Source organism: Struthio camelus, chromosome 12 (genome assembly GCF_040807025.1).
Source record: "Struthio camelus isolate bStrCam1 chromosome 12, bStrCam1.hap1, whole genome shotgun sequence".
In the NCBI taxonomy this organism is placed as follows: domain Eukaryota; kingdom Metazoa; phylum Chordata; class Aves; order Struthioniformes; family Struthionidae; genus Struthio; species Struthio camelus.
Window position 1 is genome coordinate 23,120,955 of NC_090953.1, and position 25,999 is coordinate 23,146,953.

General features: G+C 60.5%; 2 protein-coding genes and 1 long non-coding RNA gene across 6 annotated transcripts in view; 2 read left to right on the top strand and 1 right to left on the bottom strand.

The window, feature by feature from the left end:
* Nucleotides 1-7,260, top strand: part of LOC104143388 (tyrosine-protein phosphatase non-receptor type 9) — a 28,168-nt gene extending 20,908 nt beyond the window's left edge. For both annotated transcript variants that reach the window (XM_068958541.1, XM_068958542.1), the window contains 9 exons: nt 620-725; nt 1,676-1,786; nt 2,912-3,240; nt 3,843-3,936; nt 4,581-4,650; nt 5,604-5,682; nt 5,905-6,055; nt 6,224-6,431; nt 6,567-7,260. In XM_068958541.1, coding sequence (XP_068814642.1) covers nt 620-725; nt 1,676-1,786; nt 2,912-3,240; nt 3,843-3,936; nt 4,581-4,650; nt 5,604-5,682; nt 5,905-6,055; nt 6,224-6,431; nt 6,567-6,793 — 1,375 coding nt within the window. In that variant the 3' untranslated portion in view covers nt 6,794-7,260. The remainder of the gene's footprint in view (nt 1-619; nt 726-1,675; nt 1,787-2,911; nt 3,241-3,842; nt 3,937-4,580; nt 4,651-5,603; nt 5,683-5,904; nt 6,056-6,223; nt 6,432-6,566) is intronic.
* Nucleotides 7,261-8,872: 1,612 nt separating this feature from the next.
* Nucleotides 8,873-10,884, bottom strand: LOC138068895 (uncharacterized). Its single transcript, XR_011143743.1, has 3 exons — nt 10,420-10,884; nt 10,158-10,334; nt 8,873-9,482 (listed from the first exon to the last, which is right to left on the bottom strand). It is a non-coding gene; the product is annotated as an uncharacterized lncRNA (long non-coding RNA).
* Nucleotides 10,885-10,890: 6 nt separating this feature from the next.
* SIN3A (SIN3 transcription regulator family member A) overlaps nt 10,891-25,999 on the top strand; it is a 41,048-nt gene continuing 25,939 nt past the window's right edge. The window contains exons 1-3 of one of the 3 annotated variants that reach the window (XM_068958544.1): nt 10,891-11,012; nt 22,810-23,030; nt 24,772-24,948. In XM_068958544.1, the coding sequence (XP_068814645.1) occupies nt 22,842-23,030; nt 24,772-24,948 (366 nt within the window). In that variant the 5' untranslated portion in view covers nt 10,891-11,012; nt 22,810-22,841. Of the gene's footprint in view, nt 11,013-13,008; nt 13,133-13,809; nt 14,000-22,809; nt 23,031-24,771; nt 24,949-25,999 lie in introns of those variants that run through there. The other 2 variants (XM_068958545.1, XM_009673845.2) reach the window with 2 other exon arrangements.

Sequence of the window (25,999 nt, forward strand, 5' to 3'; positions counted from 1 at the left end):
CGAGATGGTCCGCGCGGGGTTCGGTGCCGAGGCGGGACGGCCTAGGGGAGTTTGCTAACGCGCAGCTCTCCTCCTCCTTGGAAATAGTCTGCGGAGCACAGAAGGGCAGCGGGTTTTAAACCCCTTCGCAGGCGCCCCAGCCCCATCCTGCTGCCGCCGCTCTCGGCCTCTGAGCGCCTGTCTCACGCTCGCAGCGTGGCAGAGCCCGCGATGCCTGCCGGCTGCAGCCGTGGGAGGAAGCGCTCCGGCCGCCGGGGAGGCCAAACGTGAGCCCTGCCAAAAATACAGAGCGCAGGCACCCCGCTGAGCGCTGGGCTCGTCCTGTTTTTGCAAAGGTAGCTGTCGTGGGGGTTGCAGCCGAGAGGCTAAGGACAGACGCCGGCGCAAGTAGGGTTTGTGGGCAGAGGTGGTGGAGCAGCTGATGCAGCCAGGAAATGAGGAAACGAGCACTGGGTGCAGGAGTCCTCCTGGAAACGTAGGAGCGGACTCTTATGGGGATAAATAAGCTGAGGGAACGGCCTTGGCTAGCGTGGGACGAATCTCCCGCCCGTCCGTGAGCTGAAGGACGGGCTGTCGCGGGCTGGCTTGACGTTCCTCCCTCTCTCTTCCCGCCGCCCAGTTTCGAAACGCAGAGGAACGGCCTGGTGTTCATCTACGACATGGCGGGGTCACAGTACACCAACTTCGAGCTGGACCTCAGCAAGAAGATCCTCAACCTGCTGAAGGTAAGGGCCGGGGCGGCTCCCTTCGCGGCGGCGGCGGGATGCTGGAGGGAGCCGGCGGGCCCCGCGTCCCCGCAGGCGCCCGGGGCTCGGCTCGCGCTCCGCGCCGCCCCGTGTCCCTGCTTGGCCAGCTTCCAGGGGGTCTGCTGGCCCCGTTTGCACCCACCCGTCCCCCGAACGCCAGCTTGGTCGGCTGCCCGCGCGCGCGGGCTGATAGCTCGCCGAGCCTGCAAAGTCCAGTGGTTTTGCAAGAGCTGTCAGGCCGTGCGTGATTGGTTTTTGCATTCCTCAGCTACGAGGAGCTGCCTCCAGCCCCGGCGGGTCTCTTGAACCTCCCCGGGAGAGCGTGTTGGACGCGCGAGGCTGAGCGCAGGGCTAGCTCGTCCCGCCGGCGGCGGCGGCAGCTCCGGCCGGCCGGCGCGAGGCAGCGCGGCAGCTGGCAGCCTGCCGGCTTCCTCTCGCAGCGGCTGGCAACGCTCTCCTGAAAACAGATGCAAATTATTTTTTAATCACGCTGGCGTTATGTGCCTCCTCCCTTCACCGGAAAAGACATAACAGCAGATACGCGCCGGGGCGTGTTCCCAGCGCGATCCCCGCTCCTAGGCTTCGCCTTTCATCCGCGGAGCCAAGCCCTCTGCCGATCGTGCACCTGTTCCAAAGGAATCATCCCTCTCCATATCGGAGAGTAAAAATAAACCCAGGCTCCCGGGCTTCCCGCTCTCTGTAGCGCACGGAGACGCTTCGGATGCGGCTGTTGGCACCGCTGGGGCCCGTCCGGAGCTGGGCGCCAGCCGCGGAGCTGCTTGCAGCAGCCGCCTCCCCGGCTGCGGGCCACCCTTGGGTGCCGGACCCTTTGCTGGGATCGGGCGTGCTCCCCCTCCGGCAGCGAGCGGGCGGCCGGAGAGGGGCCAGCCCGTAGCGGGAGCTAAACCCGTGCGCGTTGGCACCCGCAGGGCGCCTTCCCGGCTCGGCTCAAGAAGGTGTTCATCGTGGGAGCGCCCGTGTGGTTCCGCGTGCCCTACTCCATCATCAGCCTCCTGCTCAAGGAGAAGCTGCGGGAGCGGGTGAGTGGAGCGGGGCCGGGGCGCCGGGGCACCGCTCGGCGGGGGTACGCCGGCTCGGCGGCGTGCGGAGGGCTGCGCGCCGCGCTGAGCCCCCCCTCGTCCGGGCTGCGAGCGCCCGGCAGGCCGGGCAGGCGAGCAGGACCGCGCCGCTGCGCGAGCGCGGTGGGTTTCAGCCCCGGAGGGTTGAAGCCGGGTCTGCAGCCGCGGCGGTGTCGGGCCTCCGCTGGGTCCGGGCCTCGGCTCTGCCGCTCTTCCTCCTTGACCTCCCGGCAGCTTTCTCTCTGGGTACAGGCTCCGCCGACCTTTGCGGGTCTGGCTGCGCTGGAGGCCGCGCAAACGCCGTGCGAGCCTTGAGGAGGGTGATGGGCTGTTTCCCAAAGGGGACAGAGCTAGCGGGATCGCGTGGGCAGCGTGCGTCGCTCAGCCCCGTCCACGGAAAGCTGCTGGGCCGCGGGAGATGCAGGTTCTCTGAGCTCCTTCCTTGGGGGCCGACCTGTTTGGGTGTTTTCAACAAATATTTGCGCCCCTTTTGAAATCGCCCTCAATTTCTTCCTCTGCAGTGAGGCTGCCAGCAGCAGCAAGCGGAGGAAACGGTAAATGATTAAAGGGAAAGGAAACGCGTGTTTTGAACATGCAGGAGAAAAAGGAAAACGTAAAAGCCTGCTCTCAGTCCCTATCTGGCAAAGCAGTTAAGCCCGTGCATCGTTTCCAGTACCGAAAAATCCCATCAGCATCGGCGTTATTGCTGATACGGTTCATGTTTCCGGCCCGACGCCTCCCCGGAGCTGGACTTTGCCCCTCTGATTTCGGGTTCCTCCTGCCACGTTAGAAACCGCTCGCAAATTAAGCGCCTGGTGTAAACTGGTGCGGAGCGGGTGCGAGGAGCCGCGGCCTCCTCCCGGCGCTGGCCCCTGCCCCTGGCGGCGCCCCCGTTTCGGCAGGGAGCGGGAGCGGGGCTCGGCAACCCGAGAGGCTGCTCGCGAGAGCCGGTCGGGGGCTGAACTCCTTCCCAGCTTTCGGAGCGGAGATGTCGTGCCCCGTCCCCAGCAAACCCTCTCCGTCCTTCCTTTCCCCCGGGCCGGCCAGGCTCGGCGTTCACCCCGGCCCCTCCGCCTCCTCCTGCAGGTGCAGATGGTGAAGATGTCGGAGCTGAAGGAGCACCTGCCCCGGGAGTGTCTCCCCGAGTACCTCGGCGGGTCCCTCAAACTGGACCCTCTCAGCTGGAACTGCCGGTTCCTGCCCCAGCAGAACGGCCACCCCGACCCCCTCGACGAGCTCATCTTGGTACCGCTGGTGTCCCCCAAAGACAACGGCTCGGTCCACGTCCCAGGGCCCAAATCCATCACCGTCCAGGAGCTGCTAGATCACGTCACCCGCAAGCAGAAGCGCGGCATCTACGAAGAGTATGAGGACATCCGGCGCAGGAGTCCCGCCGGGACCTTCATCTGCTCTTTGTAAGTCGGCGGGGAAGGGAGCAGGGTGGGGGGAAGCGCGGGAGCGCCCGCCTTGAGGGCTGACCCGCCCGTCGATCGGCCCGCCAAACCGGGGCGGCGCTGGCTTGGCGCCCGGGCCGGCCGCGGCCAGCTCCGGCGGCGGCACGCCGCTCCCCGGCCTCCTCAGCGGCCTCCGCGCGCGGGGCTGGCGAGGCCTCCCTGGAGGCTCAGGCCGACGCGCTGCGTTCAGGCCGGGGCGCCGTGGTTAACGAAGGGTCCCCGAAGGCCGGAAGGCGTTTGCCGCGTCTGTGGCCCTTTCCCTGCCCCTTCGGCGCAGCCCTCTCCGCCCTTTGGAGCGGCAGCCCGCGGGCGGCCAGCCTCCGCTGTGGGTTAAGCGCGGTGATGCTGCCGGAGCCTCTGGCGCTCCCCGAGCCCCGCTCAGCGGCGCGGCGGGACGAGGGCCTGGCTGGGTCTCCGATTCCCGAGCCTTTGGCCAGGTGATGGCAGCAGAGCCCAGGCTACGGGCGCTGTAGGCTCGCGCGGAGAGAGGGATGCTGCCTTCTCTCCTTCCTCGCGTGAATAAACGTCCTTGCTCACGTCTGCCGCCGTCCCCCGCCTGCCAGGGCGCCGTACAACCAGGAGAAAAACCGATACGGGGACGTGCCCTGCCTGGACCAAACGCGCGTGAAGCTGGCCAAGCCGTACAGCCGCCCGGAGGTGAGCCAGCCCCTGCGGCCGGTCCGGGTGCCCCGTGAAACCCGCCGGTCGTGTTTCTCCTCCGTCCTGTCCTGCCTCCTGCCCTTGCCGCGGTTATTAGCCACCGCGTCCGTAACCAGCCGCCCGCCCTGCTCTGCCCCCTCCCCGTCCCCGGCGCTTGGGGAGCAGCAAGCACCCAATTTCCAGCAGCCTGGCCGGTGCGCTGGCTGCGATTCCTGTACGCACTCATCTCGTGGCCACCGGCAGCTTATTACTCTTATTTCAGCTAGAGCTACGGCAGCGTATGTGACCCCGTTGTTTTAAAGGGGACCCGAATGTGGGCTCACCCGTTTCCCCTCTCTCCATTCCTCCCCCTCTGCATTAGAGCAGAGGAGAGCCCAACCCGTTTGCGCGCGTCTTCCAGGGCAGCGGGCCTGGACGTGTTTTCAGTCCCCACGCCTGGAGTAGCGGGAGGAAGCTTCTGTTGGCCCCCAACTAAGTATCAGGTTGAACTTCGGGTGCTTGCTCATCACTTGGCTTTTCGCCTCTTTGTGGCGTGTGCTGGGCAGTAGCTTCAGGTGAATTGACGCTGTAGCGGTCCATGCTGACCTCCATGGCTGTGGTGCGCTGGAGTGGTCGTGCCGTGTGTGTCTTTCTTCCCCCAGCTCACCGACTACATCAACGCGAGCTTCATGGACGGCTACAAGCAGAGGAACGCTTACATCGGGACTCAAGGTAAGGCCCGAGCGTGTCCGGGGCAAGCCGAGCCCCCGCGGGAGCCGGGGAGCAATTTTCCCCTTGGTGCGTGTGTTGGCTTCTCTGTGGGCTTCACCTTCCTCGCCAGCATCGGCGGCTGGACGCGGGGGGAGATAGACCGGGAGGGTGGCGGCGCCTGGCAGGTCCCCTCGCCTCTCTGGGTGTATTTGCTCCCCTGCTGCCGGGCCCCGAGTGCTCTGAGGACAGCAGGTTCCTGCGCAGGGCGCCCTTCGAAGCCAACGAGATCCGCCTAAGGTCTCGCGGGCTGGAGGGAGGAGAGGGCCCTGCCCCGCTCCTGCGCGCCCGCTCGCGGCCCAGCGCCTGGGCTCAGCCGGCCGGCAGCGCGGAGCGGCTGGAGAAGCGCTCGCCGAAGCGCTGAGGCCGGTCTGGGTAGCGGCGGGGCGTTTGGGGATGCTGAGCTCGCGCGGTTTGTGTGCAGCCTGCGGGGACGAGGGGTCCTGGGCGCGCCGGGTGCCCCGAGTCTGCGGGCCGGGTCTCGGCAGCCCAGCTGGCGGGGAACCCCGGAGGTTTTTCCTGGAAGCGGTGCAGGGCGCGCGGGTGAGAGGTGCTCGGTGGGACGTGCGAACGGGCGTCTGCGCGGAGCAGGGCGCGCTTGCGAGCCGGGTCGGAAGGCGCTGGCTGTTTGAAGCCCTTCGTTTGGGGCCCTCCGCGGCGCAAAGGCAGGACGTGCGGCGCGAGCCCCGGGGGCCGAGAGCGCCCGGCGCGGGCACCAGCGTGGAGCAGAGTCCGGGCGATCGTTGCTGAGCCGCAGCGGTTCGGGGCCGGGCTGCCGTGCCCCGGGAGGCCGCGCTGAGCCCCGCGGGCTGCTGGCTCTGCGCCGGAGGGTGGCCTCCGCCGGGGGCGAGCGGGGTTTGTGCTGGGCCTCCCCGAACCCGCCGGGCCCCCTGCTCACCCGGGGGCTCTCGCCGCAGGCCCTCTGGAAAACACCTACGGGGACTTCTGGCGCATGGTGTGGGAGCAGAACGTCCTGGTGATCGTGATGACGACCCGGTGAGCGCCCTGCGGGCACCTTGCCTCCCTTTCCCCGCCGGGTGCGGTGCGGCCCCGAACGTGGCGTGGGCGGCGGGTGCGGGGCTCCCGGGGTCCCCACCGCCGCGCGCTGCCGATGGGACGGCTTGGAGCTCGGTGGCGGCGCGGGACCGCCGAGGGGCCGGGGACCCTCTGCGCCGCGGCGAGGCGGGCGCAGCCAGCTCGCCCTTCCCTTGTTTCCAGGCTGGAGGAGGGAGGCAGGAGAAAGTGCGGCCAGTACTGGCCGCTGGAGAAGGACTTCCAGGTGTGCCACGGGGCCCTGACCATCACCAACCTGGGCGTGGAGAACCTGAACCATTACAAGAAAACCATCCTGGAGATGCACAGCTCGGAGGTGCGTGGCCGTAGCCAGCGGGCAGGGATTGCGGGAGGCCCCCGGCCACGCACGCGGCGCGGCGGTCCGTTCTGGCCGCCGGGACGGCGTCTGCCCGGCGCGCGGACCGTCCGGACGGGCCCGGCGGCGGCGGCGGTGGGGGGAGCTAACGCCACCGCTTCCGCCCAGACCCGGGAGCGGCGCCTGGTGTCCCACTTCCAGTACCTGAGCTGGCCGGATTACGGCGTGCCGTCGTCCGCCGCCACCCTCATCGACTTCCTGGGGGCCGTGAAGCAGCAGCAGAGGGTGGCGGTCAGCGCCCTGGGGCCTCGCTGCAAGGGTCACCCGGGGGGGCCGCCCCTGGTGGTGCACTGCAGCGCCGGCATCGGCCGCACAGGTAGGGACCCTCGCCGGGCGGCGCCGCAGGGTGCCGGCGGCCCGAGGGAGGGCCCGGCGGGTGCCCGCTCGGCGCGCCGCCGCCGCCGCCAGCCCGGGGCCGACGGTCGTGCCGACGGGCCGCTCTTTCCGCCAGGTACCTTCTGCGCCCTGGACATCTGCCTGTCGCAGCTGCAGGACGTGGGCACGCTGGACGTCTACCAGACGGTGCTGCGCATGAGGACGCAGCGCGCCTTCAGCATCCAGACGCCCGAGCAGTACTACTTCTGCTACACGGCCATCCTGGAGCACGCCCAGCGCGAGGGCCTGCTGCTGCCGGAGCGCGCGCCCGCCGGCCCGCAGCGGAGCGCGCCGGGACACTGAGACCCGCCGCCCCCCCGGCCGCTCGCCACGCGGCGGCGAGGCTCCGTCCGGCGTCGAACTGTGCCTTACTCGAGCCGGGGGGCGGCTGCCGAGAGCGACGCGGGCGGGGGCGGTGGCTCCTCTCCGCGGAGCCGCCGGGTGCTCGGGGAGGGGGGTTTGGGTTGCTGGGGGAGGTGGTGTTCCCTTTCGTTTTGTTCAGTTTTGGGGTTTTTTTTTTTTTCCCCGTTTCTTTTTGTTTCGGTGGGACCATGTGAAAGCTATCTGGAGAAGGGCTGGGCTCCGCGCCAAAGCCCTGGGACACCTCCTTCCAGTGCTGCCCTCGCCCGGGGCTTAGGAAGAGGCGCCCACTCGAGTCTTACCTGCCGCCACGTCCGTGCGTCCGTACGTATGTGTGTATATAACCTGTCCTCGCTGTGCCCACCGTCGGCGGCTGTATAGATGCATATATACGAGCACCTGTCCGAGCAGCTCCGTGTCGTGCTGTCGTCTCGCCGCCGCCATGCCGTTCCCGGGGGACGGGGGGGACGCTAGGTACGAGGCGGCGGGGACGGGGAGCCGGCTGCGAGCGGCGGGCCCCGACGCGCTGAGCGAAAAGCTCCGCTCCGCCGCGCCGGGAAGGCGCCCGGCCCCCCCGGCTGCTGGGCTCCCAGGCCCTGCTGGCCCCCGCCCGGCCCGGGGCCGCAGTTATTTTATACTGTAATAAGCTCTTTGAATGTGTATATTCTTATTTTTTTATAATCTAGGAGAGGAAGGGTTTTTTTTGTTGTTTGGGGTTTTTTTTATTTTATTTAACATTAACTTGATCCAAGCCAGAGCCAGAAATACTTGTAAATGTTCCTATTTGCTCTCATTCAGAGAAACATTTTTGTTGTTGTTATTTGGGGGGGGGGGGGGTGGTTTGGTTGGGTTTGCATCAACGTATATGAATATCCTACGACCGACCGGTCCTGTTGGCTCTCGCGGCAGCGTTGGTCGAGGGCGGCGGCGGGGGGGAGCTGGGGTCTGCCGCGCGTAGCTTTGCAGGCCCCCGGCTCCGCGCAGCGCCCTCCTCGCCCTCGCGTCCCGCTCAAGCCCGAGGAAGTCGGGGAGGTTTTATTGCGGAGCCCGGCTTTAGTAGCTCGCAGCCTTCCTCTTGGTGGCCGAAACCGCTGCTCGCGCCCGCGGGCGCCTCCAGAGCCGAGCAGCCCCGCGCTGCAAAACGTCCTGCTCCTTTTTGGGGGCGGCCGGAGGCTTTAAAAGCAGCTTTGCAGCCCCCAATTCCCCTGCGCAGCGTCACTTTTTTTTTTTTTTTTCCCCCTCTTCTTTCGTTTGTTGGGGTTTTGGTCAGAGGCGCCGGCCGCGGGGCTCGCTCACGCTCCCGGCGCGGAGGTAGCCAGCCCGGCGGGCGGGATAACGGCCGGAGGGCCGGCGGCCGCCTGCTCCCCGGGCCGCTCGTCCCTTCCTTCCAACGGCGGCGGCGCGGCTGCTGGCGGCGCGACGGTGCACGCAGCAGCAGCGACGGCGATCAAAGGAGCGGGGTCGTTCGGCGCTCCCGCGTGCTGTTTCTCGCCGCGCTGGCGCGGGAAGACGGGCTGCCGCCGGGGCGCTCGGCTGCAGCGGAGCGACGCTGGCCCAAGCGCTGACCCCTTGCGCGCTCTCGCCGGCGGGGCGTTGGGGCTCGCGCGCGCGGGAGGCGCCGCGTTTGCAGCTCGTTTCCGAACCTGGGCAGCCGCCGGCGCGCGGCGGGCCGGAGCCTCTCCTTCGGCACCGTCTCGGGAAGCCGCAGCTGGGGCGAGATGCCCCGGCGGGGCTCAGGGCTCGGGGGCCCGGCCCGAGTTGTCTCACCTCCCCGGCGGGCGGGCTGCTCCCCGGGCTCAAAAGCTAAACCGCACCCAGAGCAACATGGTCCTCACTCTGGTGGCTGGCACTCAAAGAAAGCTCTGATTTATTAGAGCCTGGGCAGACGCGGTTGAAACGTTTGCAGCAACGCGGGCCCCGTGTGCCGAGCGCTGGCGGTGTCATGCTAAAACCTCCAGCGAGTTGGGTGCTGCAGGGCACCGTTGGGCAGAAGCCAGTTCTGGTTCGCTTTACAATTGTTGCTTTTTCTTTTTTTTTTTTTTTTTTGCACTTTTCTTTTTGGTTACTTTAAAAATGGTTCCCTTTTTGGTTCTTTTTGTAATAAAAATCAGCCTCCGTTGTTTTTGGGCTTTCAACTTCAGGCTTGGGGCTTTGTAACCGTTGTGGTGGCCTTCAGCAGACGGATGGGGCAGGTCCAAGTCACAGGCTGGGTTGCGGGACGGCCTCCTCCGTCGGCTGGGAGCGGGCGCCGGAGCCGCGCGCGCAGCCCGGGAGCGCGGGGACGGCGGCCGATGCTCCGCGCAGCCCCTCCGCTCCGACGGAGACCCCTGTCACCTCTCGCTCCAGAAACGCTCGCTGCTGATGCGGCGGCAGAAGATTTTTTTTCTTGAAGGCTTAGTGCGAGGCCGAGGCCTTCGGAGGTGGAGCGGTCCCGGGAGCCCCGCGGGGCGGACGGGCTGTCTTCCGCAGGAGCCCCCTCCCCGAGCCGCGCTGCTTTGCCTCTTAACGGGCGTCGTTTGGGCCAAAAGCCTGGCTTAGCTCCGGAGGAGCGTGCCGGAGCTCGTCGCTGCCAGCTCCGCCTGGGAAACCGCTCAGCTCCGCCGCTGCCTTCGGGGAGGGATGCAGAGCCCATCTGTGCCGGAGGCGGAGGAAAGGTTTGCGAGGGTTTTCCATGGGAAAACAAACCCGACACTCTCCCCCCCACCCCCCGCAGTATTTCCAGGATTGCGTTTCTGGACAAAGCGCCCGTTTTCAGGGCCGTGCCGCAGCCCGGGGGGGGTTGTTCCATCCGCTCCTGCCCGTTTTGCCCCGGGACGGAAGGTCCCGCGCCGCAGCAACGACAAACCGCGGGCTTTTCCGCGGAAACGTCCGCTTCGCGCGGGGAGCCGGGCTCTACTGGAAGAGCTGGAAGCGGGGCCGGCGCTCCCCTGGGGCGCGGGAGGGGAGGGGAGGGGAGGCAGGGCAGCCCCGAGGGGGGGGGGAGTGCCTCCTTTCGTTTTAAACGAAACGAGCCAAAGGATGAAACCCAAAGCGCTGGTCAAGGCTGAAAACGGGACTTAAAGGCAGCGCAGGGAAGCCCCAAAGCGACGATGCGGTCCCCGCGCCCACCTGTCTTACTTGGCTTGCTCGTTTTCTTGGCTGCCTGCAAACCCGCTTGCTATCTGCGGTTCATTTGCCCGGGATGGCAAGCGCCGAGTTTGGAAACAGCCCGACTTTGGAGCGCTTAATTTCTCAACTCGTTGCTAGCCTCAGACTTGACCCTAAAAAGCCGAGCAGCCCGTGTCGACCCACCCTGCGATTCACGTACCCTCCTTATCCCCCGGCCGGAGACCTTTCAACCAGCTTAACTAAATCGCAGCTCCGAGCGGGAGGCGGGAGTCCCTCACCGCCTCGTCCGAGTCCTCGGCTAGCGCGGCGGCTCTCCGGATGGCGGGACGGCCCGGCCCCTCCGACAGCCCGGGCTCTCTGGCAGCTCGAGTTGGGGCTGAGAAGGGGAAAGGCAGTGTTTTGGTGAGCACCTGGAGAGGAGAGAAGAAGAAGGGGGGAAAAAAAACCGCAAGAGGTTTGACCTTGTTTTCCTGTTTGTGTTGAATGAAGACGCTCGCGATCACGTTCACAGCAGAAACTCGGATCTGGTCGATCCCAACGTGTTTCTGCGGCGGCCGGGGGCGCGCGGGCCCGAGGGCTCTCGGGGCCTGGATTTCGGGCGTGCTGGGGACGGCCGGGGGGGGGAGAGGGGTGCGGGCAGGACTCCGGGGCCGCGACGCCTCCGTCTCGGCAGCGCGGGGAGAGGAAGGGGGCCGGGGACGGTGCTGAGGGGAACGAGCCGGTGCCCTTTCTAAACCCCCCGGGTGGGGGGTGTCCAGTTTAGCTAACTTTGGGGGCAGCGAGGCCTGCGGGGGGGGGGTCCGCGACACGCTGCCTTGCCAGGCCTCGAGAAACGCGGCTTGGGGCGGGCGGCGGCGCCGCCCCGCTGCCCTCGGCCCGGGGGCGGAGGGGCCGCGGCCTGCCGCGCTCCGCGGCCGGGGGCGGGCGCTGGGCGCTGGGCGGCGCCGCCCGCCCGCGGCCCGGGGAGGGCCCGCCGTGACGAGCCGCAGCGCCGGGCCAATCGGCCCCGGGGGGAGTTCCCGTCCATTCAGGACGGCTCGCCTGCGCGCTGAGGGTATGTAACAGCTGCTTTCAATTTAGTCCCCCAAATATCGGGTTTTTCTTCCCCCCCCGGGGGGAGGCGGGAGGGGGGGGGCAGCGGTGCGGCGGCGGCGGTGCGCCGCGGCGGGGGCCGGGGCGGGCGGCGAGGCGCCAGGAAGGGGGCGAGGGGGGCGGCGCGGCTCCCCCCCCTCCCTCCCTCCCTCCCTCCCTCCACCGCCGCCGCCGCCGGGCGGGACGCGGCTGCCCCCGGCGGGCTGCGCCGCGGGAAAACTTGTTGGGCGCGAAGGGAGCGGGCGGGCCCGCGCCCCAACGGCCGCCCCAACGGCCGCGCCAACGGCCGCGCCGCCTCGCGCCGGGCAGCGGCGCCCAGCTGATCCCCCCCCCCGCTCACCACCGGCCCGGCCTCGCCCCCCCCCCCCGGCCTCCTCCCACGATCCCGCGGCCCCACGCTGCTCCCGGAGCAGTTGGAGGGAGGGAGCGTGGCCGCGGCCCCGGTGAAGGGGTGAGGGGGGGGTGGCGGAGGCCGCGGCCCGGGGCAGCCCGCCGCCGAGCGTGCGGCGCCTCCGCCCCCATTCCCCCCACCCCCCCCCCGCGCGGCGCGCGCGGCCATGAGCGCCCCGGCCCCGCCCCTCGCCCCCATTGGCTGTCCCTCTCGGCCACGCCCCCGGCGGGCCCGGCGGCGCGCAGGTCCCCCTCCCCCGCCCCCATAGGGACAAGCTCCTGGGTGACGGCGGCGGGGGAGGGGAGGAGGGCACCTCTCCTTGCGGCCGATTGGCGGGCGCCGAGGCGGCGGCCACGCCCCCCCCGCGCGCGGCCCTGCCCGGAGAGGCCGGGCGGGCGTGCGTGCGTGTGTGTGTCCGTCCCTCCTCCCCCCCCCACGTGTAATCGATCCGCCCCACGTGGGGCGCTGCCATCCCGGAAGTGAAGCGGCCCGGCGCGCGTGGGGAGGGGTTTGGGGACAAAAGGCAGCGCCGCCCCGCCCCGCCTGGGGGGCCCCCCCCTCCCCCGCCCCGCGGGCCGCGGCGGCGGCGCTCCGGTGCCGTGGGCGCTTCCCAGCGGCTCGGCAGCGGGCCGCGGCGGGCGGAGCCGCGGGGAGGGGGCGGGCGCAGGCTTCGCGTGGCCCGGGGACTTCCCCCGCTCCGCGCCCGGTCTCGTTGTTTAACCCCGGCGTTGGCGCGCGGACAAGGCCGCGGGGGTGGGGGGGGGCGGAGGAGATCGGCGGCGCGGGCCGGCCGCGGGGCAGCGGGCCGCCGCTCCGCCGGCGCCTGCCACTTGTTGCCGCCCCGGCGGGGTTGGGGACGGGGTGCGGGGGGGGATGCGGGAGCACGTGCGGGCGGGGGGGGGGGGGGGACCGCGCCGTGCCGCTCCCCTCCCCCCGCCCGCGCAGCCGCCGCCGATGTAAACATTCCACAAAAGGGCTCCCCAGAGGGGGGCGGGGCCACCGCCGCCGGGGGCGGGGCCGCCGCCGCCGGGGGCGGGGAGGGCGCCCCGCCGTCACGGGCGCGCTCCCCGCGCGCTGGTTGGCCGGCGGCCGGCGGCGGCCGCCAATCGGGCGCCTGCGGAGGCGGGCGGGGGGCGTGGCCTGCTGCTTATACGGACATTTTTCTTCAGCGTTCGCTCCCCCTTCCCCTCCCCTCTCGCCGTCCTCCTCCCTCCCTTCCTCTCCACATCCCCTTCCTGGGGGCCGCGGCCAATAGGGGCGGGCGAGGGGGGCGGGCGCGAGGCGGCGGTTGGCCGCGGCGCCGACGGACGGGCGGCGCGCCCAATAGGCGGGCGGGGGTCCCCCCCCTGCGCGGGGAGGGGCGGGATTTCCCGGGGAACAGAGAAGCGGGCAGCGCTCCGCGGCGGCCGCCGAGAGACGGTTACTCCATCTTACCCCCCCCCCGCCTCCCCTCCCCCCTCCCCCGCCGCGGCCGGCGCCCGCCTCCCTCCGCCGCGCGCGGGGCCCGGCGCCGCCTCCGCCCGGCGCGGCCCGCCGGCCGCCGCCCCCGCCGGCAGCAGGAGGGGCGCGGGGACCCCCCTCGCAGGGCCGGGCAGAGCCCGCCGGGCGCAGGGGCCCCGCGGCCGCCCAACGGGGCCCCCGCCCCCTACCCCCTGGGGGAGCCTCCGGCCGGTGCCAGGGGCCGCTTCGAGGTAAGGGGCGGGCGGGGGGGGGTGACAGAGGCGGCGGGGGGCGGGGGCGGGCCGGTGCCGGCCCCCTCCGGCGATCCGTAGGGGGCGGGGACTGGCGCCGGTGCCGCGCGCGGGAGGAGGAGGAGGAGGAGGAAGGCGGGGGGGGGGGGCCGGTGCCCGCCGCGCGCCTCCCCGGGGAGCTCCGCGCCGCACGGCGGGCGCGCCCCGCCCCGCCCCGCCTCGGCCCGGCCCGGTCCGGCCCGCCTGGCGCGGGGGGTGTCCCGGCCTGCGGCGCGGCGGGGCGGGGGGGGTGGGGGGTGTCCGCGGGCGGCCCGCCCCCACCGGGAGCTCCCGCCTCCCTTTCCGGCGCGCTGCCCTCCCGGTAGCGGCCGCCTCGCCCCGAGGCGCCGCCCCCGGAACACCCCGCGCTCCCGCCGGTACCGGCCGCCTCGCGCGCAGGCTCCGCCCCCCCCCCCGCTCCGCCCCACCCGCCGCCGCCCGCGCGGGGCCTCCAGGCCCTTCCCGGGGCCGCCGGCTCCGGCCGCCGCCGGCCCCGCGCCGCCCGCCCCTGCCAACTTTCCCGAAAACTTGCCGCTGGGAGACGTTTTGGGTTCGTTTCTTAACAAGAAACGCGCTGCCGGGCTGACTTCGCGCCTCGCTCTCTTGCCCCCGTTTCTCCGCTCTTGCCTCCCCCCCGACACGTCATCGCGTACATGCAGCCGAGCTGGTTGCCCGCGTTAAGTTGCCCCGGTGCCCGCTCTGCAGCAGCACGCAGAGCTATTCCGGGTTCCCGAATGGCTTTTGAAAGAGCCTCGTGGAATAACGGCTGCGTCTTTAGTTACCCACGCTGCCGCTTTGCAGGAGGATCCGTTCCCGCGTGCTGTACAGGTACAGGGGAATCTGAGAGCTTCACTTCTCTTGGCTCTCTTTTAAGCATTAATTTTTAAACGTTTTAATAGCAAGCTGGCATCCTTTTTTGCGTGTCCTTTCTGCGCAGTATTCCGCCTTAAACTCGTCAGAGACTTGCATTTAGCGTTTCCGCTCCCGTTACTAATTCTTCAGACTGTTGCACATCAATAGAAACTGCATGAGGGTTTTTCCTAAGGTTGTAGATAACTGACCACGGGGCTCGTACAACTTTAAAAACGTGAGCGCGCTTTGTCTTTACTTTGCTAATTGATATCTTTTCTGGGTTTTGCTGGCCCAAATTCAGAATGAGTTTTTATAGTCTTATTTGTGAAAATAACACCTGTATCCATTGCAATGAATGGAGAGGGTACCTACCTCACGTACTGTCTATCGAAGAGGAAAAACATGTATTTGGACTGCTGAAAGGATACCGAGCTGAAAAATCCTTTCTTTAAAATCGCACTGGAGCAAGCGACCACAAGTGTCTCTAAAAACCCGTGCCTTTCTCATCACCTGCGTTTTTCTGAGGAATCGGAACCTGGCTTCTGCTGTAGAATGTAGTTTAATGATGACTTAACAAATTACATTTGTTTTCTAGCTTGTCACTTTTATATCTGTCAGTTGCACTAAGAGGACAGTAATCAAGTGCAAAATGCCCAACCGGATTTTAGTGCAGGTTTATCTATATTTCACTCTTGCAGTCCTAACTTGATATTTGTTAAACACAGTTTCTAGTAAACATGTATTATTTTAAAATATTGTACTGTTAATGCGATATAATAAATTGATGCTTTATGTCAAAATACTAATTTTAAAGCACCTTTAACATCCCTTCATCACTGGCTAGTGCTGCAGGAGCTGAAGTCCAATTTAGGATCTTTGTATGAATGAAGTTAGAAGTTTTGCAGTCGGGTGCACTCTTCCTGTAAAAGGAGGCTGTGCTTTCTTGCCCAAAGGTGTTTCCGCTTTGTCCCCTCCTACCATCCCTCCCTGTCAAGATACGGCTTTGAAAGGCTTCCGACAGATGCATTTAGCCAGTTTTAGATAAAATCAGGGCTGCGGCAGGGAAGGGAAAGTGAGGTGTATGGTTAGAGAAGCGTTGTGTCTCCCCAGGATGGTTACTGCGCTCCACTTTGCGTGGGGAGGGTACGTCGAAACTTTCACTATGCCTAGTAAAGAGGAAAACTTAGTGTGAAAGTAGTCATCTCTGTATTATTTAGTAGTATAGGATTGGTGTCTTAAATAAAAAAAAATGGTGGGCAACAAGGTAATCATAGTGCTCTAGTGTGAACGTGTTTGAACAGCTTAAAAATGATAGTTCACCCAGTGAAAAGACACCGAGTAGCTAAGCTGCGGGGCACAAAACTGATGAGGAAATTCGGGGCGATTCAGACTGCTCGGCAACTGGGTGGGAAGGGTGATGACTTAGAGGCTCTCTTTCACCCTGGATCATCAGGCGCCGCCGATGCGTCTCTGTGGTTCCTTTGCTCGGCGCTGTGATTCGTTGCGGCGCGAACGAGGCCGAGGAAGGAGCCCTCCGTGCAGGGCTTCTGGGACGTGTAGGTCTCGCAGTGAGGAACATCGCGTTGAAATTGGCAGGCAAATCATTTACGTTTCCAGGATTTATGAATCGTTTTCTGTCCAGATTGCCGTTCTGGTCTTCTCCAGCATTGGAAAGCTTTTATAGTTGTTCAAGCTGGAACAGAAAATACAGTCCTGTAATAGCTGTCATTTTATCCTGTTAGACTGGAGGTGTGCTTTTGGTATCGTGCTGCTTTCTTCCAATTGCTATGGGATCTCTTTTTTAATGAATAAATAAAAATATTCTGGTTTTCTGTGTGTGCATGGGGAAACTGTGCTCAGGGAACTCGGCAAAATGATACTGAACTTTGCATTTAATGTAAAGCCTGGTTTGGATTGTCTCTTTGCGGTGGTCGCAGTGAAACGCAAAGTTGAGGCTCCTTGCCGCTTTGGCGTAGCGCGCGTCAGTGCCTCGCCACCTTGTTTACCCATCTGGATGGAGACGAGGGGGGTTTACTCGTGCCGCATCTGCCTCGCGCCCGGTGCTGGCACGTCACCCGCAGGGTGTCGTCACGTCACCCTGCAGAAAACTCTCCCAACTGTTAGGAGAGTTTGGCGTAACGCTCGTCTTGTCTCGTTTTGCGACGCCTGGGACTCGCCAGCCGGGAACGTGCCTGTCTGCGCGATACCCCTCCGCAGCAGGGCCGGGAGGTTATCCCCGTATTGCAGGTGAGGGAGCTGAGACCTGGGCGGATAATGGCCAGGGCTGTGTAGCGCTGTGCAAAAATATCAGAGCTATCGCTGAGCAAGCTAGGTCATGTTCTGGAAGTAGCACGGCTGCGGGAGCTGCGCAGACAGCAGCGCTGCGCTATCCGGCTGCCAGAACCTGAGCTAGCGCCTTTTTTAAGCGGCACTGCGATATACCGCGTAGACGCGCTGCAGGGGGCTTGCCCGTGGCCGCACAGGAAGCCCGTGACAGGCGAGGACGGCGTTTAAGTTACGTGTTCAGCTTCCCGAGCCGTAGTCCAGGCTTACGCTTGCTGCTTCTGAGTTTTGGGTCCTTTCTCTCTGTAAAGGAAACTAATCGGTCTCCCTCCGCATGTTTCAGTACAGTCATTACTGTTTAAAAAGCAGAATAGAAGTGTCAGCGTTGCGCATGTCACAAGTTTTGTGTTCAGGTGTCTTTAAGCATTTTCGAACAGCAGGTGATTTGTGAAAGTGTGTCTGATACGAGTGGTTTCTCTTACTCCCTTAGACTTAGTGGCATGAGAGGGCTGTTCCTTAGTGCTTCCTAGAGCAAACAGGGGTGCTTGTGGTGCACTGCAGCCCCATAAGGGCTTTTCTCAAAGCCCACGTGCATGTTAAACACTTCACCTGCAACTGGGCAGTTTGCTTCCCCCCCCCCCCCCCCCGACGTGTGTGAAGCCTGCAGGGACTGAAATCCTCCCTAGCGGTGCTTTCACGACTTGTTCTTGGAGAAGTCGTTCGCCCACAAGAGAGTTGTAGTTCCAACAGGTGTTGAGACAGCAAACCTTTAACGTCTGCCTTCTTCCTGTTACCGATTTGGCTTTTTGCTTTTGGTTGTGGCATGCTTTTAACAGTTGATCCCTAGTGCCAGATGATGGCACTTATATGATCGGAAAAACTGGAATAAACGATCGACATTGGTTTCAAGCTATGCAGATTTTTGTGATGTTATTTGATAAAAGGTTAGCATTGAAATGGAAGTTTTGTGAAGAAAGAAAATGATATATATATATATATATATATTTTTTTTTTTTTTTTAACCTTCATTGCTCCCACAGAAAAAATAATTGGAAAGCACTCCTCTTTAGGAGGGAAGACTGGACGAGGAGGGAGCCGTGGAGCACCTGCTCCCCGATGCCAGCCCTCTGCTTTGTTCGTTGGCTCCCTGCGCCGGCGCTGCCGCTTCTCTCCTCCGCGGCTCCTGGAGGACTGCGTCTGCGGCGCCGGAGGGGAACCGACGCGCTCTAGTTGGGTTTATTGGTCCCCCTGGCTTCTGCGAGGCAGCTGAATGTGGAAGTCCTCTGATGAAGTCGGGGAGGGTAGGGTTTCCTGGTTCTGCTGGTGTGAGGATGTGATGTTGCACATCTCGCCTCGCCAGCGGAGGATCCTGTATTCGTTTGTAGTACGTCTGCTGGACGCATCATCCTAGTTGTAGCGCTAAGCGAAGCTGGTCGGCCAGGGAAGTCCCGTGGGTGGGAAGAGCGGAGGGGTGTTGCTGCTTGGTGTCCTTTCCCTGCGAGAGGGAGAATTAAAAACCTTGGAAAAGAAAAAAGAACAGAGTGTGTCATTTTCATTCTGCCGTAAATGGGATATAGTGTTCTCTAATTGGAAGTAGTTTAGTTTGGGTAGAAATGACGTTGGGGAAAGAGGAGAGGCGTTTCACCGCGCGGACTGCATAAGGTGGCACTGCAGTCTGTTAAAGTTGTTGCTGAGCTCCCGCATGTGCCTGAGGATGGTGTTTTTAATGAAGGAAAGTCCCTGAAGTTCTTGACGTGCCCTGTAAGGCCCTCACTGTGTTTTGGGGTTTTTTTTTTTTTTTTTGTTTGTTTTTCCAAATTAGGACTGCAGATGAGGCAAATTGAATTTGGGCTTTCTAAGTCTTGGAGTCAGAGTCTGTAAAGGGATGCCTGCTGTCCGTCAGAATTACAATAGTGACAAAATAACCGTAGTAGTGTTTGTAATGTCCTCAAGGCAAAGGGCAGCTAACTGAGTCAAGCCTTTGACACCACTGAAAATTGTTAATAGCTCTGCAATCGTATGTTTATCCTCCAAACACCTTTCCATGTTAGCTGGGCCTTACAGTCAGCTTTGTCGTCAACAAGGACGCTGAGAGAAATCAGCTGTCAGACCGAGGCAATGAATGTGTTTTATAGGTATTTTTAAAAGCTGTCAAGTGTCCTGCGAATCTTTCATGTTTCACCAGTCTCACAACTGTGTGAAGTTGCCACCTTACGATGTGCTTCGCTGCCTTTTAAAAGACTCCCCGAATCCAATACCCAGCATATCTTTGGGTGAACTACAAGCTGATACCTGAAATAATTCTGGTTAGTGATAACCGTCCACCCAAGGCCAGACTTATCTTGCTCCAGACCCTTGACTCAGACTTGGCTGCGGATCGCCGCGTGAGCCTGAGGTGCGCATCGGACAGCCTCCGCCGCCTTCTGCAGGGCTTCCCTAGTCGCGGGCTTCAGTTTGTAAACGCACGATACGAGTGTGGATTTCTGCTTTGGGGGGGGGGGGGAAGTACCCTCTGTGCCCACCTTCTCCCTTGTGGGAGCAGTAACGCAGCAGCGACTCGGATGAGGAAACCGCTGTGCTGGGGAAGCTAATCTGGCAGAGGAAGAGGAGACTAGTTTTTGGCTGGAGCAGGTCCGAAATTCTCTGTTGTAGACGGTGACACAGGCCACTGTTTCAGGAGGCGTATGTGACTCGACTCCTTAAACGTGATACTCATCTCTCGGGCGGGTTGCTGAGTGTCCCCAGACTGCTCCCAACCACTCACCCTGTGTTGGAAGCAAGTTTGTGTTTGGTGGGGTGCTTGCCTCTGTACTCCCCTTTTAGCAGCTCTCGCTCTCTGGAGAGCTTCGGTGGCAGTGAGTGCACAGAACGGACACCGCTAGTCTTCCTCTAGCTCGGGCAGAGAACTGAGATCACCTCTCTGCTAGGAGTGAAAAAAGCCTGTGAATCGGAAAACTTCTTTAAGCGGTAGTGTCTTGTGAGCCACTCTTATAAGAGCGGATGCTGTCCCAGAAAAGGAGTTTAGCGAGGGATTTTTCAGAAGGGTGCAAAGGGTGGCTCTCTTGCCCCTGGAAAGTGTCGGAAAACCAGCAGCACACGTTAGAGCCCAGAGGATGACGTTTTCCTTAACTCGGCTAGTCCTGTAGGTTAGGAAGTGCCGAGCGTCGCCCGTCCGTGCGGTAGCATCTAAAGGCGCGGAGACCGCAGCGCGAAGGTACCGTTTGCCCTGGAGCTCACACGGGAACGTCGAGCTCCGTCTCCAGAGCCCGGCCGCGGTTCTGGGATCAGTGCCACGCGGCTCGCGCCCACGGAGCGGGGCTAGCGTTGGCTCGCCCGCCTCTGGCGCGCTGCGGGACGCTCCCCTGCGTGCAGGGCGCTAACTCTGCAGGTAGCAGTCCGTGTCGCTGCGCCTTGCTCTGCGCTGCAGGCCGCTGTGTTGCAGGAGAGAGGCTTTTTGGTGTTTTCTTGTTAAACCTATTGGGTGGCTTAGAAGCCCATCCGAGCCAGTGCTCAGTGTTCACTTACGAAGTAAACTAGGAAAACTGACTGACTGCAATGCTAATACAATATGACATTTTAAAGCTGAAGCAGTTGCAGTGCTTGGGGAGAAGTAGGGATTCCAAAGTTTCCTTAGCGGAGGGGAGGAGGAGAAGCCTGCTAGCGCTTTGTGGGAGAAAAGGGGGAGAAACCCTGTGCCTGTAAACAAGCAGATGGAAAAGCCCCCTTCCGTTTTCTCCTACGCAGTATACATGCAAAGCGTTAGGGCCTCTGGAGCCCTTGTCAGAAGCCCACCGCGCTACTTGCAGCATAAGTGTGCGTTCACACGCAGGAGTTGTGCGGAAAAAAATAACCTACAGGAGCTTTAATATTCACTGAGCAGCAGCTTTGACGTGGACCATGTAGCAAGCTGTGTTTCTGCAGGACTGCTTGTTTGTTCTGCAGGACTCGGGAGATTCAGAAATAGATGGTCGGGCTGCTGATTTATATGTGGTGACTTATCCAGGGTGGTATCAGAATTCCCGGAGCCTCACAGACCTGAGATGCTGGTAGCTCTGCGAGAGAAAAGGCTTCCCTTTTAGCCTAAGGTGGCATTTTAATCCTCAGAACTTGTAAGGGCACGTGGCTCTTCCAGCCATCTTCTGGCCTCAAACAGCCTTTTTACAGCTCAGCATCTATCTCAAAGGTTGGTTAGCCCATCCAAAGTGGCAAGTGTGGTGTGTCGCTTTGGGGAAATGAGACACGGGAGTGGGACTCCAACAAGAGCCACACCGCATTAAGAGGTTTTTGCAACTTTGTCCTTTGCTTCCGTTTCTCTGTCTTCTGCAGCTGCCGTATACCTTACGGCAGACAATGTGCTAGGCCTGCTGGAGCTGTTTCACTTTAGAGTAAATCGCATGTGAATTTGTTTCGAGAGGTTTCACGCTTTGGGGAAACGTGTGTGCGTGTCTCTGAAAATCAGTAGCTCTCGGTCGTTCCTGTACAGAAGGAACGCTGTTGCACCCTTCAAAAGGTAAGGGGCAGCCTGGCCTGGGGGACGGCAAGGAGGTTGAAGAGCTGGCGTGGGTAACAGCCTGTGAACCAGAAGAGCTTTCCGGAGCTGTTCCAAGATGGGCAGCGCGGTAGGAATGAATGGCACCCAAGCTTTGCTCTGACTTTACTCGTGCAGCCAGCCATTGTCATGCAAAACGCGAGCTAGCCCTGCTCCCCGGATGATGAGGCACAGCCAAATTCGCCAGCGTCACTCAGTTTAGTCTCAGCCCTATTAACGTGAGACTGTGAGTTTTTGACAAAGCTAAAATACTGGCGGCGCGTAAAGAGAGTAGCTCCAAGTTAACTTGCGTAGCGCTTAAGTTGTCTGCAGAGAGCAGTAGGATGAAAAGACAACCGATACGGATACAACTGGGAAAAACAGCTCCTGGAGTTTGCTCCTCAGCTTTCGGAGCATTTGCCAGAGATCAGATCTAGTTAGATTTCTGTAATGTGTGAATAAGATCCAGTTAGTAATGGTCTTCCTTTATGTGAAGGTAGCAGTCCTACTTTGCCGCTACAGGCAGTCGTCTACCTGCCAAGTGCTCTGAGGACGTGATAAGGGACTGTGTTCTGGGAGGTTAAACTTGAAGAGCAACTTTAAAAAGAAATGAAGTAATCTTCCTTCGTGTCGTGCCCCCTCCGAGTGAAAGAAGAGCCTTGTAAAGAGGGAGGAAGGATGCAAAGGTGAAAGTGATTAGATGGCTCGCGCTTTCCAGCACGCGTTGATGTGCTCCGAACCTCGATGTTGCTGGCCCTGTACGTATTTTTGACATATAGTGAGATGCTAATGAATGATCTTTGGGTTATTTGGTTAATAATGGACTTAGACTGTGAAGGGTTGTCATGACTTAGTAAAGCAGAAGTGTCTTAGTCAAGCTGTTGTACAGTTATGCTGGGGGGAGCTTCGTTTCATCTGCTTCCATCTGATGTGCATCCGTGTTAGCAGTGAATGCCTTTAACTGCAGTGAACCCGAAAAGGCTGTAGATCTGCTTTGGAAAGGTCCCGCTGAATTAGAGACCAAAGAGAGTGGGCTTCGCTCCAGCGGTCACCTGCCAATCAAAAACCTAACTGGGCTGCATATGCTTTTGAGCACCCACTGGTTTTATGAACAGCGGATAACATGCTCAGGGTGGCGGTGACTATCGTGGTGGAGAAAAACCGCAGTTGAGTTTTCTTGCAGAAAAGAAGAGCAGATGAGTAGCTCAGTCAAGCAAAGTGAAGAATTTGTGGTGTTTTGAGGAGTGGGACAGTGGAGAAGTGACCTGTCAGATTGGAAGGGAAACGGGAACGAGTTGGAGTAGGGCAGGGACATGTCTGTGTCTTGAGAGTCATCGCTGCTCACCGGCATCCCTACGCGCAGGATGCCAGACGCGGTGCCTGCTAGCGTTGCTCCGGTTTGTGCTTATCGTTTTGGTGCTGGAGAAGGGGGCCGTCAGGCTACGAGGAGCATGGCCGCGTGGGATACGGCACCCAAAACACTCTTACTCGTCAGTCTGTAGGTGTTCCTGAGGTTGTGTGTGTTCAACTGAGAGTGCTTCATTTTGGGGCCCTGAAAGCGGTCTCGAAGTCTTGACTGAACTTTGTGCTTTCTTCCTCCTCCTTCCTCCTTCCATCCCGCTTTTTTAAAGCGTCTCTCCGAGCTGACTGCCCTGAGACCACCTGGGCCGTCCGGGAGGTTCCTTGAAAGGCTTCTGCTTTCAATGTAGGCAACTTTGTCCAGGCTGTGTGTGGGTAGCGCACGCTCCCCCAAGTTGCATCGTGTTCGAATACTGCATTAAACGAGCTGTTTAACAGGACACAGTTGTATTTTTCATGCAGAAAGCTGGATCCTGATTCTGTTCTCCTGTCTCATGAGATCAGCAGCGTCACTGAAATGAACAGACAGAAACTCGCCCTACCCGCTCTTGGCGTTCTTGGTGCCGACAGGGAGCGATTAATCAATCACGTTGGTTAATTGGTCTGTTTTTAACAGGTTTTGTAGTGCTTCCCGAGCATGAGTGCAGAATGAAGCGGCGATTGGATGAGCAGGAGTCACCTGTGTATGCGTCGCAGCAGAGACGTATCACCAGCAGCACAGAGGCTTTCCAACACCAGCACCGCGTGCTCGCCCCGGCGCCGCCCGTATATGAGGCGGTTTCGGAGACCATGCAGTCTGCCACTGGGATCCAGTACTCGGTAACTCCCAGCTACCAGGTGCGTTTGCTCGTCGCCTAGCTCGGTCTGCGCAGGCCGGGTGCGTGAACGGCGGTGACCTGCCGACGCAAGACTCTTGTTTGCCGTTTCGCAGTAGAAGCCTGCGTTTGAGACTGGAGGTTGTTTTACTAACCAGCGCTTCCTAAAGGAACCCCCAAATTTGGCAACGTACCTAAGCATATGTCTAACTTTAAGCACTTGCTTTAAGACCATCACCTTGATCGTTCAGATGTCTCTAAACGTCAAATGTGATGTGCGTTTACGTTTTCTGAGCTGGGGCTTTAATGGCTCTCCGAGACCGTGATCCCTGAATCCTGTCAGCCGGCGTGTGCAGGGACGTTTCTCCATTTTTCTTTTTCCACTGGGAAGAAGTTTGTTCTTATGGTTGCTCTGTCACAGGCTTATGAAGTCTTGGATGATCTTAAGTTTAACAGGCTGGGTTGGATCAGCGTTTAGGTTGGAGACTTGCAGGAAAATTGAAAAGTTTCAGCAAGCGTTCCCCCAGCGTCATTAGGTGGCACTCCTCCCTCTGAGCGGCTGTCCGCTTGCCTCCTTAGCGAGGAGCTGCCAGCTTGGGGAGGAAAAAGCATACTTTAAGAACGCGTTTAAGATGTCTCTGAGGGAAGGACCGAGGAAAGAGTGTTCTTGTTCTTGTCGCTGACGTGTTTTTGGCGTATTGCATTCCATGTTTGTCTTGCTGGTTAGCTGCCCTTTCTGTCTTGTGCCTGATCGTAAACACGATTTCTTCCTTGGTGCTGCAGAAGGGGTATTTGCGCTCACAGTAGCAGATAGAAAGCTAAAGAGCTAGCAGGCAGACGCTTGCAGGGACTGGAGAGTGGGTCCAGATCTATTTATTGCAAGCAGTCCTTCCTACAAAGAGCTTGAATGGAGCAGCAAATAAATCTCCTTAATGAGAAGGATTTAAAAAAAAAGAAAAAAGGAGAACATACCATCTAAAAGATGCTTGAATAGAAAACAAAGTTCATGTAAAATGATCAGTAATTGAATTATTTTTAAAGAATTAGTATTTTTTTAATAGGCGCTTTTAATGGATTTTTAAAATTGAAGGCTTTGCTTGCTTTAATGTATAAAGGAAGCCTGAAAAGTGCACGCCCTCTGTTTCTTTCCCTGTTTTCTAAGGGGAAAGACCAAGTTGGGCTCTTCCCTGAGTCTGCTGGGGAAGCCGAAGAGCGGCAGTGTGCCTTCCAGCACCTAAATAAAACAGCGAGAGTGTGAAAGTTGTTGTTAAAGATTCATCCGTTCAAGTTGTTGCTTATGACACTAAGTGTGTGCTCTTTAGAGAAAAGAGTGAAAATTGACTCCATCTGACTAAAAATTCCCTTTTCGTGCTCTTCCTGCAGTTTGTCCTTGTTGTGTTAGCATTGATGACTAGACAACTAGTGAGTCTTCCAGGCTGGAAAGAACCTGCGCTTCTAGCCTGTATGTAGAGAGGGCCCTCATACACCTGGAATATGGGCTGTGAGTTGTCTTGCTTGTTTTTGTTTTGCTGTGTTTTAACATCTCCCTGGGTCACTGTTAAAGAAGCCAAAATACCCTTTCTGAGTAAGTTTGTTAGCAGTCCTGCTTTGAATTCAGACTGATCGTGTTCTCCTTCATTAAACTTTTACCTCTCGATGCAGAAGGACCGAAGCGTTTACCGCCGCCGTTGCCCTCTGCCCAGGCAGCGAGTAGAGGTTATCGCGACGCCGTAGCCCTAGCTGACGTGCTCTTGTCTTGCCAGGTGTCGGCCGTGCCGCAGAGCTCGGGCAGCCATGGGCCTGCCATCGCAGCCGTCCACAGCGGGCACCACCACACCACCCCAGTGCAGCCGCACGGCAGCCAAGTGGTGCAAAGTCACGCTCACCCGACCCCGCCAGCGGTGCCCGTGCAGGGGCAGCAGCAGTTCCAGAGGCTTAAGGTATGGTCGAGCGCTGCCGTGTTGTCAGTTAAACTCAGCCTTTTGAAAGGAGCTGGGGAATCTGCTGCCGGCGGACAAGAGAGCTCAGCTAATAGTTGCTCTCTTTGTAAATGGGTGTTTGAAGTGAAAGTGCATTGAAGCTGGGTGCACGGGGTGAGTGAGTGAAGTCCTTGGCTTCTGGGTGAGAGGAAGAGGGATGAAGAGGATCTATTTGTACCCAAGATGCACAGCATCAGGCGTAGAAAACATTGTCCCGCATGGTTTGTGCTCAGCAGGACTTGTCGTTTCTGGAATCCAGGAAACTTTAAGATGAGTTTTTGTAGCAGCCTGGAGGATTGGGGAAAGTCGTTGAAAGTATTTCTTCCAAACTGCTGATCTGACTTGCAGAACTGTAGATCAGGCTGTAGTGTTTGAGGCCTGTGCCTGAATCCGGGAGGTAACTGGGGGGCCTTTTTCTGCTAAGTATGTAAAAGAAGCCTCCCTGCAAAGCCAGGCAAAAGCTTTCTGCCAAAGCTTAGAAGCTTCTCCTCCTTGGGAGGCTGTTGATTGCAGAAAGGGACTGCTGTTCCTGCCAAAACTGTGTTGCTTCAAATACCTTAATAAAACCTGGACTTACTAGCCAAAGACCGGGGGCAGGAAGGAAGAGGAAGAAGTATTGATCGACGTGTTCATATGAATAGGTTAAATTACCAAAACATGTGGTGCTTTTCTGAGCACATGGCTTATGTGGGTGGATGTGTGGGAGTGATTTGGGAGTAAGGAAGGTGCTATTCTTGGAATACATGCCATGAAATCCTTAAAAAAGAGAAAAGTCCACTAAAAATAACCCATCAAAGTACTTACATTTGGATCAGCTGCAGTGAGAAGGCATAGGTATGAATTGTGCCATATTTGGAAGAGAGGAAGAGATAGGCATCAAGTCACTTCCAGTTTGTCCCCTGCTGCTTTGTTGGGTGAAAGGCCCTTTTTTGCTTACGGTAGGACACTTTATTTCTAGAGACCGCTGAAAATGGTTTCACAACCTGTGATTCTTTCTCCCAGTGAAATCCCA